The sequence below is a fragment of the Chaetodon trifascialis genome, chromosome 16 (genome assembly GCF_039877785.1).
Source record: "Chaetodon trifascialis isolate fChaTrf1 chromosome 16, fChaTrf1.hap1, whole genome shotgun sequence".
Classification (NCBI taxonomy): domain Eukaryota; kingdom Metazoa; phylum Chordata; class Actinopteri; order Chaetodontiformes; family Chaetodontidae; genus Chaetodon; species Chaetodon trifascialis.
In genome coordinates this window covers 11,392,298-11,407,264 of record NC_092071.1, presented here as the reverse complement: position 1 = coordinate 11,407,264, position 14,967 = coordinate 11,392,298, and the positions used below count along the sequence as shown (strand labels likewise).

Sequence of the window (14,967 nt, the reverse complement as noted above, 5' to 3'; positions counted from 1 at the left end):
TTTTAATTTGCTTTAGGGAGGTAATAGGCAGGGGGTAAGAGCGGGATGGGGGTGCACGTGAAAAAGTAGGTCATAGCAAAGTCAATTTCAGGTCAGCATTCACTCACAGGCACCTGAGCTCACGATAGACAGGCATAACTGAACAGCAGAGCTTTTCAGTCAGCGGCTCATACGCTGTCAGAGAGGTGAGAGTGAACAGCCAGAAACGTGCTTTAACCACATATCCTACTTTAGTGTTCAGCCAAAGAGAGCCAGTGAAGTTGTGAGATCTAAAACCTGTGCTTCGATTTGTTTAGACTGCCATCTTGAGGTAATCTAGGACAAAATAAACACAATTTATCTTGAAGATAAAGATCTCAAGAGAGGAGAGATGAGATTCAAGAGCATGGGAGTCGAGATCTCTCACTGAAACACGGAAAGCATGAACTGACTTTGTGCACTTTTCATGCCAGTCTAGAGCTTTTGGTAAAAGAAGACCAAAACACGATGCAGAGCCCTGAGCAAACCGTCCACCTGATGCAGGGCACAGCAGGCTGCCGCAGTAACCTGATAGTGAGCTAAATGGATGTGTGTAAATGGATTGGCATGGGCAGGGCTGTAGTAAGCAGCCAGTAATACAATATCTATCGCTCTGTCTCAGCTACGGCCAGCCAAGGAGGGACAAAAAACTAAAGAGACAAACTAAGAGGACACTGAAACATCTGCATTTATAAGACAGCTGATGAATACAGATGAATCACAGACACTGAAATGAGACACAATCGTCTATTTTTGTGAAGCTAAAATGTTGAGATTTTAAGAAGGTCATGATCTCATACTTATTATCACGACCCCAAACCTTTGCTTCTAGTACAGGATATCATACGCAAGTATAGTTTCCACTCTGATGAGTTATTATTTGTAAAATGTTTTATTTTAATACGTGCGCCAATTTTGTGTGACAGCCATCTTGCCATTCAGGAAAAAGCTGCAGGTCTCATTTTAAAAAGCCCTTTGGGAGCTTTTCAGTGATCTGGAGGATGACACTAATGTAACCAGTCTGAGCTCCACAGTCAGGGTATTTCCAAGCTTCAGGGCTCTGACTGTCAGAGCCCGGTCACCTTTAATCTTTAACATTCAGACTTAGATTCAGCTGAAGGACCCGATTCCTGAGCATCTGAGGCCAAGCATGAGCTCCAAAGAAGCAAACTGAACTAAACCAGCCATAAAACTGAAATGTTGAGCTGTGTGTGCAGTATTGTGCATATTCTGCAGCTGCATATGAAGAATTGCTTGTTAACAATAAGGTTTGCTTGGAAGCCTCAATTTCTTGATACAGCCTTGATTATCTATGAAAGCACAAACGTTGCATTCAGGGCCACTAAAAACAAACAATACATTCACTGGGGTTAACACTCAGTGAGTATTTTCAGTCAGAGGTCCAGTTCCAGGTGGGCGAGGTGGCGAACATACAGCGAAAGCGACTGAGCGATGATTCAAGGTAATGGTTTCTACTCATTTACCTGCAGGTTTTCAAACAAACGTGCATGCACACACACACAGAGGCAACTAAGACCCACAAATCCCACACGCAAAGGGAGATCAGACCCCCACCGCTCACTTAAAAATCTGTGGGATTACAGGTAAATCCAGGCGCTATTATGCACTCTCAGTTTTCACACACGCACACAAGCATGCAGATGATTGAATGCAACCATAAACACAATAGAATTCACATTAGCGTTCAGTCAGACGTGAATTTGTAGGTTAATCTCTGATATTTGGACTGCATCCAACTGTTAATGTGGTTTTTGTGCATAAGCCCTCAGCTATATGTACATTTCGCCTTTAAATGCTATTTTATTACTGTGTTTCTTAATATAACTTCATTTTTAAGCTTCATGCAGATAAATTCTTCATATTTAATTTTAAGGAGTTGCAGGGACATCAGGGACCCTCACAAATTACACTACACAGCTTCAAATTTAAAACATCTGACAATCTCCTGACGTGCACTTCTTTATTCAATACGCCATTTCTCTGACTAATTCATAGAGCGGAAAATGCACTGCTGAATACCAGCATAACGGAGAGGCCAGATGTGCGCATTTTAAGGAATCCCCATCTCTAAAATCTGATCCAGACAGATGTGAACTGTGTGCCTTGTGAGCTGATGGGTTCAGCAGTGGGGTGAGGAGGGGCTGTGGTTTTGGGAAGGGGGGGTTAGGCGCTGGCTAGAGGACAGGATGAAGGGGTGAGAAACTGGGGGAAAGAGGATTACTGGGCCAGCAGGTGTTCTCTGATGCTCCATTTGACAGCTATCCCACTCTTATTAATTGCGTACAAAAGTATCACTAAAGCAATGTTCATCATTCAGTAAATTACCCATCATGCCATAGTAAAAATGATCTTTAGCAGTGCCTTGGGAGCCTTTTGCTGGTCACACATGCGATTTATCACTGCTGTGCACTTGAATACGCCTGACAGGCACAGTGGCTTTGACCGATGTCCTGGCCTGCGGTGGTTTGTGGGGTCGCGATGTGGGAATGTTCATCGCTTAATTTGCTTAAGAGGCAGACATCTCGGTAATTACATTAAACCGAGGAGACAGCAACTCTCTGCATCCCTCTTCTTTTTCTCCTCCCTCTTTGACGCACAGTTGGAAGAGACACACATTCATCTCTGCGCACCCAGGCCACTGTAAATATAGAGCAAACCGACTGACCCTCCAAAAACTTGGCGCATTGGCGCGGACACAGAATACTTGACTCCATGCAGCTGTGTATGAAACCCCAAATCCAAAATATTAACACCCCCTTCCGCTTTCTCTAAAATGCAATGGGCTCAATAAACCGTTCTCCAGACTGGAACAAGAAACAGTGAGGGACTGGCATCTGAACCCCCCGCTCCCCTCCTGTCCACAGTACATGCCTGCGCTGTTTTGAGCACTATATTTGACAATGACCTTCCCAAAATATCAGGGAGCGCGCTGCGCATGACGCTACAGGCATAACAGAAGCTGTATTAAATAGACTAAGATTAACTTTATATATCCCTCTAATACAAACTTATTTCAAATGGTAAAATGCGGGGAAATGGACGGTGAGAAGCGCAAACATTCATCCATGCTGTCAGAAATCCATTTTATGTTTAATGTTTAAAAGACTATGAAGTAGCAGCGCTCGCGCGGCCGGCCGGACAGATCTATTTGACAGACTTGTGTCAGTCAAAATGAGGACAAGCTGTATTCCGCATATTAAAATAAGTTTCACATCCATTGGTTTTTGGCTCTCTGACCTGCCAGCCGTCTCTCCCGGACATTTCTCCACAGCAGATCCCAAGCCTTGGACGTGGAGTCCCGCAGCTGCTCGCTGATCGACCGCCGCAGCTGCAGCTTGGCAGTCCTTCGCTGGGTTGTCATTGCGGTGCGGCCGGACGCATATTCCCCGACTGTGAAAACCGGCGCTGCTATTCCTCAATCCCTTTATTCCAGCCCCGGCGCTCCTGGCTGCTGCTGCTGCTGCTGCTGCGTCTGGCTGCCGCAATGGTCGTCACCGCTTCACCTGGTATGAAGGCTCCTCACGCGCTGCGTCACCTTCCTGCACCAGCGGAGGCGGATGAGGTCCTATTCGCAGGATCTGGACCCACCAACGATACACTGATTGAATTCACCCAGCATGTCTGCTCTCCTCAACCCCCCTCCCGACTCGTCTACAACCACTGGTGGGGCGAAGGTGGAGCAATGATTCAACATAACTTCTCTATGTGAGTCTGGACTTCTGACATGGCGAGCCAGATGTGAGGGGCGGTTTTCCCCCTCCCTGTGTGTAAGACTCTCTCTCTCTCTCTCTCTCTCTCTCTCTCTCTCTCTCTCTCTCTCTCTCTCTCTCTCTCTCTCTCTCTCTCTCTCACTCACTCACTCACTCACACACACACGCACACACACACACGCCAAAACTACATATTCTCCAAGGCCCCAACCCACCCACTCACCCAAACAAGGATCTCTTTCAATCCCCTCAATACACACTAATAAGTCATGCCACAGACACATGCACTCAAAGTTGCAGCTGAGTTATGTTGCCAGGGAAAGCTTTCCTCAGCATCTCTGGCCTTTCCGTCACACATGCGACCTTACGGGGCAGCTGCACAAACTGCTGCAACAGACATGCTGAGCGCCGTGTGTGACCGACTTCACAATTTGCTTCCTTTCATTTCCAATTATGTTTAAAATCTTAAAGAATAAGTGGCACAAGATAACAAAACTCAAGCAAAATCAATTGCTCAAATCCAAAATGTATGCACTTCACAGTGACAGAGGCAGCAGCGAATCCTCACATTTAAGAAGCTGGATATAGTAAATATTTGTCATTTTAAAATGTAACTGCATTGGAAATTAACAAAATGGACAAAGGGCTCCAGGGCAGTTCTTGTTTCTTTTTCCTTAAACTGCGTGAACCCGACACTCATGCACACTCCAGACAACCTAAAGTGAAAGTGCACAAACATCAACCATCTGAGCTGCCTCTCTTTATGAGTCCCTTCACCCCTCTGACAGGTCCCGAGTTTTGGGAATTTCACTCTGAGCTCTGACTTACTCCAGTGTCATCCCAGGAATGCCAGACAGAGTGATCGGACCGGCCGGGACGCTCCTCAGCTGCCGTCTGCCTGACACCATCGGATGTCCTGTTTGTGGTGTTGAGTTCCAGGTCAGCACGGATTCACGAGTAGAGACCTGATTCGACATTTTCAGCCTGTCGAAACATGCTTGACATCCCGAGCGGTCAGCAGAATCCTCCGCTTCTCTGGACACCGAATACCACTTCATTGGCTGACTGTCATAAATGGGGCTATGAATAATCGCCTGGGGTTGAACAAGTTAGTCTTCACCCAAAATTTGACTTCTCCAGTTTGTTCCCCATCAAACACACAGCTCGCATGTTGAAGGGGAATGTTATTAAGGCTGGAGTTCATGGCCCTACTTTCTCTGCCTTGCCCTGCCGTGGCCTTGACAGTGGCCGTGGAGTGATTTATACTCCTGCCTTACGCTGCTGAGACCAGGATGAGATTCATGGCTGGCACTGGCACTCAGCAGTGATGAGAGGGAAAGTGATTTAGAAGGAGGGAATGATGAACAATGAGTAGCTGCATGGAGGAGAAATGACAGAAGGAAGGAGCAGAGGAGCAGAGGGGAGAAGAAAGCAGAGTCGATCAACAAGATGTAGACCAACATAAAGCAGATCCGGACAGGAGGAAACGAGAAACATACTAAATGACGCACTTCATGCAAGGAAACGCCTGATGAAATTTCCTCTTCTGTTTCGATTGCAGCTCAATGAGATTCACGAGCATTATATTTGGAAATGGAGGATGAAAATCACACGGCATGTTTCTTTCACATATAATTACAGTCAAATGGTAAAAATAAAAAGGAGTACCGGGAAGAGGGGGAACTGGGAATGGGGCAGTTTTTTTGGTGTTCGGTGTGAGTCACATCGAGGAGGAAATTTCATAATGACTTGTTGTTGAAGCATAATACAAAGGCATCGATTCATGTATGTATTTGGTGAGTTTGCTGTATTCTGACCATCAATTAACTGATTGTTGTTTCAACTCCGGTCAAACATTAGACATTTAGAGTATTTTCGGGTAGCTTTCTCCTTTATAGCCTAACTATTGATTACAGGATGACAACCAATGCAAGCAACTGAAACAGTTGAATCAGCTTTATTCGTGGGTTTGGATCCCAAGCTGGCAAGAGACGACATTCTGCAGGCGGGTGGCATTGATCTCTGAGCAGTGGTGCCAAGCATCTCTTGAAAGAAGACGTAGGCACTGGATGCTGTCATGCAGGCTTATATTTTGAGTGGGAGAGCTCTAATCATGTGGAGGAGAGGCATGAAGAAGCAGACAGGAGAGGAGGTGGTGAACCTGTGTGCGCCATCGCAACAACATGGAGGGTTGGAGAAAAAAGAAAAGGAGAGCAAGTGAGGCATTTAAGACTATGTGGGACTAAAGCATGCAGGTACAAGATGAACCACCAAATGTCATGAAAGAGATAAACAAGGCTGTTATTTCAGTCCCCACACACTTAAAATCTCATGTCTGCGAGCCTCCTGCAGGTTGTTGCAAAAAAAGAGAACCAAAATTTGCTTCTTCGTGGCTCAGATATTAAAGGGGAAGACGAGATGGCAGATGCTTTCATTCAGGGCACAAGGGACCATGAAAATGGTGTCAATCACATGCTACAACTCTAACAGTCACAGGATCTGAAACTGACTGAGGAGATTTTGGACCAATGTCGGCACCATCACCAAAACACCAACTGAGGGGATGTCCTCTGGAAAGAATGACGTTCCAGTCGTCCAGCAGAGTTTAAAAGACTTGAAGAATTTATGCCAAGGAGCACTCACATCAGTTAGAAGCGGCTTCATGTTTCAAAATCCCAAAATCGAGACTTCAACAGTAGCTACAAGAAGGTGCTATGAGAGTTAAATGTGTTGATGCATAATGGCGGAAAGCCTCTCTGTCTCTTTCTACTCTGTTCATCAAAATACAGATAGATGTTGCTTTGAATGAGTGTGCATTTGATACATAATTGTACATTTGCAGTCATTTCCTCAAGGAAAACCATGCATGCCTGTGGACTGTTTGATGAAACAACATCTGTCATCGAAATAGAAACACGGTCTGCGGCAGATTGCACGTGCACTTTTTTGAATTTCTCACATGTTGTTTGTACAACTGTATGTGTGTGGCAGACGTTATGTCATAACTGATACACACATCCACCAACATTACTTTACGACCATGAAATGCAGCGTAAAACCAAAGTGTAACATAAACCCCGAAGGTACCAGACAGAGTGACGGCACAATGGCCGGCTTCGCCGACACCCAAAGAGACATAAACACGCTACGTTATGTACAGACATGAATAGCAAATGTGCGTAAATAAACTTAAACCCACACAAATACAAAGCATGCATAAAATAACATTAAAGTGGATGCACATGTACCCAGTGTGGACGCACACACACGCATTACCTTGTGACTCGTGTTCCCTGTGCAAATGTGTGTGGGCTGCAGGATTAAGGGATTTTAGCACATTATCACAGCCACCTACAGGCACAACTGGCTTATAATCAGAACACTCAAACATAACTCTGAGGAGCAGGAGATTAAGTACCGCTGGCATTTTCTTAAATCCTTCTGAACATTCACTGCTGATATACAGTCTTAAGATAAATTCACTGGGATCAGCAGAAGAGTGACTAAAAAGATGCCCTGAAACCTTGTCTGGGGGCAAGGGTCATAATTTATATCTTACAAATGAAAAGTTAATCTAATACATTCTATTGAGAATTTATTTTTATTTAGTTCTTAAAGGGCAACACCCAATTGTACTAATGTGAGACACTGAAAATGTAACTAAAGAAAACTAACTGGACTGTATGAGCCATCGCAGTGACAGACTCTTAAAGAAACCGTAGACAGAGGGGATTGTGGGTTGAGGTTGAGAGACGGTGTGAGAAAGAAAGAGGCCAGAGGTCAGAAATTAAACACTTCTGTGGGAAAACTACAAAACTTCCACTGACTTTGATTCAGGATCAGTTTTATATTTCTCCTCTGTGATGCTGAAGGCTATGATGTGTGGATTGGATTGAGCTAAAACTCCGTGCCGGGCAGGGAGGGGGAACACCACAGGAACACTGTCTCACAGCAGCGGCCAATCAAAACACAAACCTAACACGGTCCAGGGCTCAAACAGCCAATCAAAGCATCACAATGGACATGTTCTGGACAAGATCGGGGATCTGATTGTCAGAACAAACACACAGTAGAGCATGGGCGTCTCCGCCAGGAGAGCAATCAGATCTTGCGGTGGTTAAAGAAATGGACAGGGAGGGTTTGGCGAAGGCTGCTGCCTTCAAGAGGCAGAAAAAGGAGGAGGAAGAGGAGAAGGTGGAGGAGGGGGAGGAGGTCGAGCTTCTCTCTGGGAGGGTAGGACATTTTGTCAAATTAGCACAAGCTGCATGTGATGGGCACAAAGATGCTCAAAGCCCTCTCTCGTGTTGCCTCCAATGGATAGAGATTTCTAAATCACAAATTAAAACCCAATGCACCCACAGTTGTGTTTTTTAGCAGTTTTAGCAGAATTTTGAATACATTTATCTATTCTGAAGATGTTATTCCTGCTGTTCCTGTGATTCTCCTTCACTGTAAAAAGTCAGGAGCTGCATATGCACACAGAGTCTGGGTTAGCGGGTTCAGGCTGATCAATAATTTAACAGATCACGTAATCAAAGAGGGTGACAAAAGCATCTTGTGCAACCCACTCCTCTCACCCAGCTTCCTTTAAATTTGCATGTCTGCTCAGCTACCCTCTTGCCCCTCCTCCTCTTCCTCCTCCTCCTCTCCTCGCTGCTCATTTTTTCTCCTCTTCATCCCTTCCACTCTCTCCCCGGTGTCTGTCTTCTATTTTCAGCAACACTCAGCCATTCAGGCCAAGCTGCTCAGATCACTTGACTCTGCTGTTTGAGATAGAAACGAATAAGCCGCCCAGTCCTTTACTGTACGTCACCCCGAGAGCTGCTCGCTTGAAATTTAAAGGTGCACTGCGATGCAAAAGAAGCAGCAGCGTGTTACCTCCGGTGAGCACCACCAGACTGCTTAAAGTGGAAAACCTCAGGATTAAATGAAACCATTGAACAGATGGCACTGTGCGACCTTGACCTAAATTCCTAGCTCATACTATCTGCTTGTAATGATCCTGGAGAGCACACGCACGCACGTATGCACGCACGCACGCACGCACGCACGCACGCACGCACGCACGCACGCACGCACCTAATCATCTTACTGTGAATCGCATAGCAATTCCATATGTTGCTCACTTCCTCAACAAGCATTTTGAAGAGCTGCAGGATTCATATCACAACATCTGTTTATGTGTTCACTCATGACCCTTCAGCAACATGACATGAACTGAAAACTGTATATTTATATTATAAAGTTGCATCTGTACAATTCTAAACTCTCACAGAGAGGTAAAAGGGCTAAAAGAGGCCAAGGCGGTGACAAATTTAAACAAAACAATCTCAATCATACAAAGAAAACATGTCCTTTCTCATTCATCAGTTTGCTATGTTTAGTATTCAGAGGTGATGCTGTTAACTTGACCCTTGGCTCTGATACATCAGAGGGACGCTGTGATTGACGGGTGCTCCTTGCAAAAGCAAAAGGCAGCAAAGACTCAGCAAGAGAGGGAATGAGGAGGGGAGGACGGGCGATAGAGGCCATGGAGATCAGAAGGGAAATGACCCAAGTTAAGATAAGAAGTAAAACAATAAAGATGTGAAGATATTTTTGTTAAAAGCTTTGAAGACAGTGGAGGAAGAAGAACGTCTGAGTGGAAACGACTCCTGTCTGACATTTGACTTTGAGACAGGCATCACTAAACGTAGCACAGTGGAAGAAACAATATCTTTTCTTATTCTATGGTCTGTATGCTTATTGTGCATCATCATAAAAGAGCCTGCACTATAACCATCCGCTCACAAGGGCTTGAATCAACAGTATCTGTGTGTCTCTGTCAATATTTCTGCACCAGCTGTCGAGGAATGCTGCTCTGGTCAGTTCCTTCAGGAAAATGGGCCAGGAGGAAAGTGGGTCAGGAGCTAATTCAGAGTGACTATCCCTCACACTCTCCAGTAATAACAACAACAACAGCAACAACTTCCCTTGTCCAGCCTGCAAAATTAAGTCTGTTGACATCGTCCACCTCCTATTCTGGACACTGGATCACCCACAGACGGAGATGGCTATCACTGTGGCCCACCTCAGGCCACGGGACACAAAGCAGAGGTCTCGATAAGGACCGAGAAAGAGAGATGATACATATGGGAAATAGAGGAAACCAGTGCCGGGATATGAGAAGCAGACTTGGCCTGAGGTATAAAGTATAGTACTGAATGGGGAGGGGTAGACGTCGTATTTGGAGACAGACGTGGGGGTTTGAAAGCTGAGTGCAGAGGGTTATGGGGTGCAGACTGTGGTATGGAAGAAGCAGGACCTGGGGCAGGACTGGGAGGGGAAACAATAGCTAATGGACACGGAGGAAACCCCACAGGTCATGGGAGTGCAGATCACATGCTGATAGGAGGCCTTGTTGCTGAGTGTCACATTTTGAAGGCACTTAGGAGAGATACACATATATTGAGGTTTTTAGTTCTCAAAATAAGCATTTTAGCAGGAAAATCCTCAAGGGCCGACTTCCTTCCTCAAGCCTTTTCCCTGCGCTAGTATACGATTGCAGGACCACACACAAACACACAAGTGTGTACAGGCAATCCACAAATATGCACTCATACATGTGCCGCCAAACACACATGCCAACACACACACGCACAAATAAACAAGTGGTGGAGTCTCATGTAAACATCAGTGGTGCTTAAAAGCTGTCAAAACTACCACCATAATGGTAACATATACTCATTAACTGAACATGGGACTCATTATCACAAACATTTTGAGTGTATAATTATAGCGAAACAATAAGACTGAAGAGTAAAACAGCACGTGTTTGCTGTGGAGTCAGACGAGGCAGAATCAACAGCTGTTTTCACCCTGCACCAAATAACAGACAGTCTATTGGACATTCATCAGATGCACACCAATGAATGCTAACACTGCGGGTTTAAAAAAGGAAATTTGGTTCGATTGGTTTAGCTAAAAATATTTGGAAGAGAAAACAAATGCAAACAATTACAAATTATTTCCTGTTAAAACCAAATTGATGCATTTGCAAGTTGTGTTGCATGGGTGTTCTTTACAGATGAAGAAAGAGGCCATTGGAAAGGAGACGTGGGATTCATATGCAAACAGAAACGCAGCAAACAGTTACATTAAAACAAAACCAAGATGGAAAATAGACATGGAAACAAAAAAAAACATCAGTGTGGGGTCGAGTTACAGTTTGAAGGGTCAGAAAAGACAGCAGAGGGCAGAAAGACAGAGGAAAAATGAAACAGGAGAGGTGAAGGAAGAAACAGAGGGAGAGACTGGGACTACAGCCAAATCCACTTCCAGACTGGTTAAAGCGCTGCTGCACACTGCTGCAATATTCAACACACACACACACACACACACACACACACACACACACACACACACACACACACACACATACAGCTGTATTTCCATCACTTATGGGGACTTTACATTGACTTGCATTCATTTCTTGGAGACTTATCCTAAGATTAACCATTACGTTACCCTAACCTTAACCCAAGTCTTCACCCTAAAATACAGTGTCTACAATGTCACCATGTAAACAGATTTATATGGCCACAACTTGAGTAACACACACACACACACACACACAAACACACACACGCGCTCCCTTACTAAGCACTGAGTTAATAAGGGACCTCTTAGCATCACAAACCTTTAATGTATGCACTCTGGTGGGTCTAAACATCTCAGCTACTGACACACACACAAACACACACATTAACACCACAGCAAGCCACCATCATTAAGTTATAAAGGTTTATTGCATGTTAATTGCTGAGCCAACTGGTTTTCTGTGTGAGGTATCTGAAGCATAACACACAGTGGCAGCAGTGGAGGTTTTCACACATACATGTACACACACCCACAACGCTCACAGACACATATACAGTATGAACTCCCTGACACTTACAACACTTTTACACAAGTTAAAAGAAAATGTCATGGCAGTGTGCGACTTCTCTAAGAACTAAAATGAGAGAAAAACATTCAGGTTAAATATCAGCTGACACTGCCTCGAGGAAAATGTGTGTTAGAAGTCTGCTGGAGCCATAAATCAGCTGAATCCCTCCAGTCAGACATATTAAAAACATATTACAGACATGCAAGGGACGCACTAAAAGGATTCACGGGCCAAAGGTCGAGATTACTCACAGCCTCCCCGAGCGCTTTCCAATAACATGAAAACTCTGATGGATTATATGTTTTTTTTATAATCCTGGGCTGCAGTGAAAGTGTAGAGAATGTGTGTCAGTGCGTGTTTGGTTCAGACCAAGGTCATTTGTAGCTTATCAGCTGCTGTAAAACAGCAGCACGCTTCTAAAATATCTTTGAGAGGTCATTTTTACCAGCAGCTTTTTTGAACTCGACTCTGAAAACATGTGGAGCTGTAACAGCTGGAATAAAATTCCATTCATATGCAGGACACAGTCATATGTTTTGATATGTCCAGATGAATTTTAGATTTTAGTATTTCTTTTGCCAAAATGAATGCACAGTATTCTGTGATGAAGTCATTCAATCTTAATATACAGTTAATATACTGTATATATATGAGGAGGAGCTCATTAGAGCTATTTTCATGCGTAATAGGCAAGACAAAGTCATTGTTTTGCAAGTCTTAACTACATCTTAAGTTTAGGCTATGACGTCCAAAGTCCAGACCAACAAGTCTGGAGTCAAGTCTGAGTTCTAACTTTGCGTTTCAAGTCTTAAACAGGTGTATTATTTGTCTGGCTGCTGCTCTACGCCTTTACTTCCTGCGGGTACAACTTGATTCCTTTTCAAATTGTATTCAAATGAAAATGAAGAATGAGATCGCTGCATTCGTTTTCATCACGTCATGTTTCATCTTTGAGTTTAGAAGATATCAAGTTTTCCCAATTCAAAAGTGAGAAGTCCAAGCAAAGTCACTCGTCACTGGTGTTAAACTCAGTCCTTTTTGACCTGATCTGTCATCACTTCAGGTTAAGATGACCCCTTCTCATTTGAATAAAGTGGACTTTTAAAACTTTTTTAAACCTTTAAACTCTTTGTTGTGCTCTATAATCAAATTAAAAGTGGGCTAAATGTTTAAAAATCACTTCGTTCATGTGTACTACAACTGAGGAAACAGTCTGCACCATGAGAGATCGTTGAAATCCAAACCAACTTGAGATCAAGTAAAGCGCTTCTGTCACTGCATATTAATTCTTCAGAAAAACAACGAATTGAAACTAAATCTTTTCATCTTTGCTGGGGTTAAAACATTTTCCTCAGTGGTCTGAGGGCAGACTCGATTTAAATCACGTACCGTCATGGCATGCATTATCTCTCATACAGACACCCAGAGACACATCAAAAACACTGAGGATAATTCTAAACACCTACAGGTCAACATGGAGACCCCCCAGCAGAGACCACAGGTAGTTCTGTGGGAGGAATTCCCCGTTTATCTGGCCGAGTGCAGAGTGAATGTCAGCTATGTGAGCAGAGATATGTGCATATCATATCCTGTCCCTTTGCAGCTGAGACTCGGCCCACACAGGCCGACGAACACTGATTGATTAGGCGGGATTTCTGTCAAAGAACCAAAGAGTTTCCTCATATCAGAGGAGAAAATAAACACTCTCAAGTGAGAAAACAAACCCTGAAGCACCAAACCCCAAACAATGAAAGCAATCTGTGCTCAGCGCTACCGTGTCGTATGAAATGTCTCTCTCTTACACACACAAACATACACACACTCTCGTCTCGTCGTACGCCGCTGATGACTTCACCTCTGACCTCCCTGCAGCCTCTGGGGCCTCGTTACCCACACTGCACCTCTCCCGCATGGACTATCATTGACAGTAATGTGACCCTTGCTGACGGTGGTGCCACATCGGAGACACCCTAACTGTTATGACACACACACACAAGCAAGGGGATGTGTAAGCTGGCACACACATACAGACAAAACACATAATAATAAACAATCCGAACACGAGACATCTCTCTGGGCTGTACTTAACCACAGTCGTCATGACGCCTGTGCATGTCAATCAAAAGGGACACACTCTGAGGATAAGAGATACGGACTGGGGTCAGAGTTGGACTCATTAATCATCTCCTCAGGGTCAGCGTCTCTGGGAACTTGAGTCCCAGAGAGAAAAGACACAAATTCAAGACTAAAGGGACTTTTTGACACAAGAGATTTTTTCAATTAGAAAACCTATTTTTGCTCTGCTGAAGGGACGATAAGCTTCTAATTCCACCAAACCAACAGTGTTGGCATATCTGTGTCCATGCACATGAATATGCATGTGTTCTGCAAGGCTGTATGTGTGTGTGTGTGTGTGTGTGTGTGTGTGTGTGTGTGTGTGTGTGTAGAAACAGTATTACTTCTGGGTGGTTGAGGTTTGACATACTGGCTGGGAATCCTGTGGGAGACATTCCCAGAAGTCCAGTTTTATCCCAAAGCGGGAATGCAAACAATCCAGCTGAATGGATACTGAGCACGCGCGCACACACACACACACACACACACACACACACACACACACACACACACACACACACACACACACACACACACACACACACACACACAGTCTCACTCTTATCGTACCTGCTGATCCGCTGGTCATCCTTGCAGCAGCCTGACATGAAAAAGAGAAGAAATACACAGTGAGTACCAAAACAAGAGTAATACAATATATCAACACCTAATGGATTCACATGAACACTCTTAATCTTTGGAGAATGTAAACTCAGCATCAGCCAAAGGCAATGACTCAGTTTCCCTTATACACACTTTCCTCATACAGCAGCAGTCACTGCGCTGGGAAAATGACCCAAATTCCAAATCTGGTTCAACCAAAAGAAACAGCTTTCCTGAGTGTTTATGTCATACGATCAGATGAAGTCCCACCAAGCCCTAACAGCTTATTTGTTTGAATATTAACCAGAGGTTTATTGGGATTAAAAGGGAAAAAAACACATGGAAAAAAAGTCTTGTTGAATTGGGTGACATCCGCTTCATGAATGAAACTGAAGCCCCTTTGCGGAAAAGCAACTTAAGTCATAATAAATGATGCAATTAGATTAGAGGAAATTGGAAAGGATGTTGCACGGGTGGGTGCGTGTATGTATGTAGACGTATATTACTCATGTTGTGGGGACATAAATCTGTTTATGCAGTTGCATTGTGGGGAGTCATCTTCCTTATGGGACA

At 44.2% G+C, this 14,967-nt stretch overlaps 1 protein-coding gene across 2 annotated transcripts in view; it reads right to left on the bottom strand.

Moving 5' to 3' along the window:
- stard13a (StAR related lipid transfer domain containing 13a) overlaps positions 1 to 14,967 on the bottom strand; it is a 38,340-nt gene that overhangs the window by 20,417 nt on the left and 2,956 nt on the right. The window contains exon 2 of one of the 2 annotated variants that reach the window (XM_070982762.1): positions 14,362 to 14,392. In XM_070982762.1, the coding sequence (XP_070838863.1) occupies positions 14,362 to 14,380 (19 nt within the window). In that variant the 5' untranslated portion in view covers positions 14,381 to 14,392. Of the gene's footprint in view, positions 1 to 3,276; positions 3,781 to 14,361; positions 14,393 to 14,967 lie in introns of those variants that run through there. The other variant, XM_070982761.1, reaches the window with a different exon arrangement.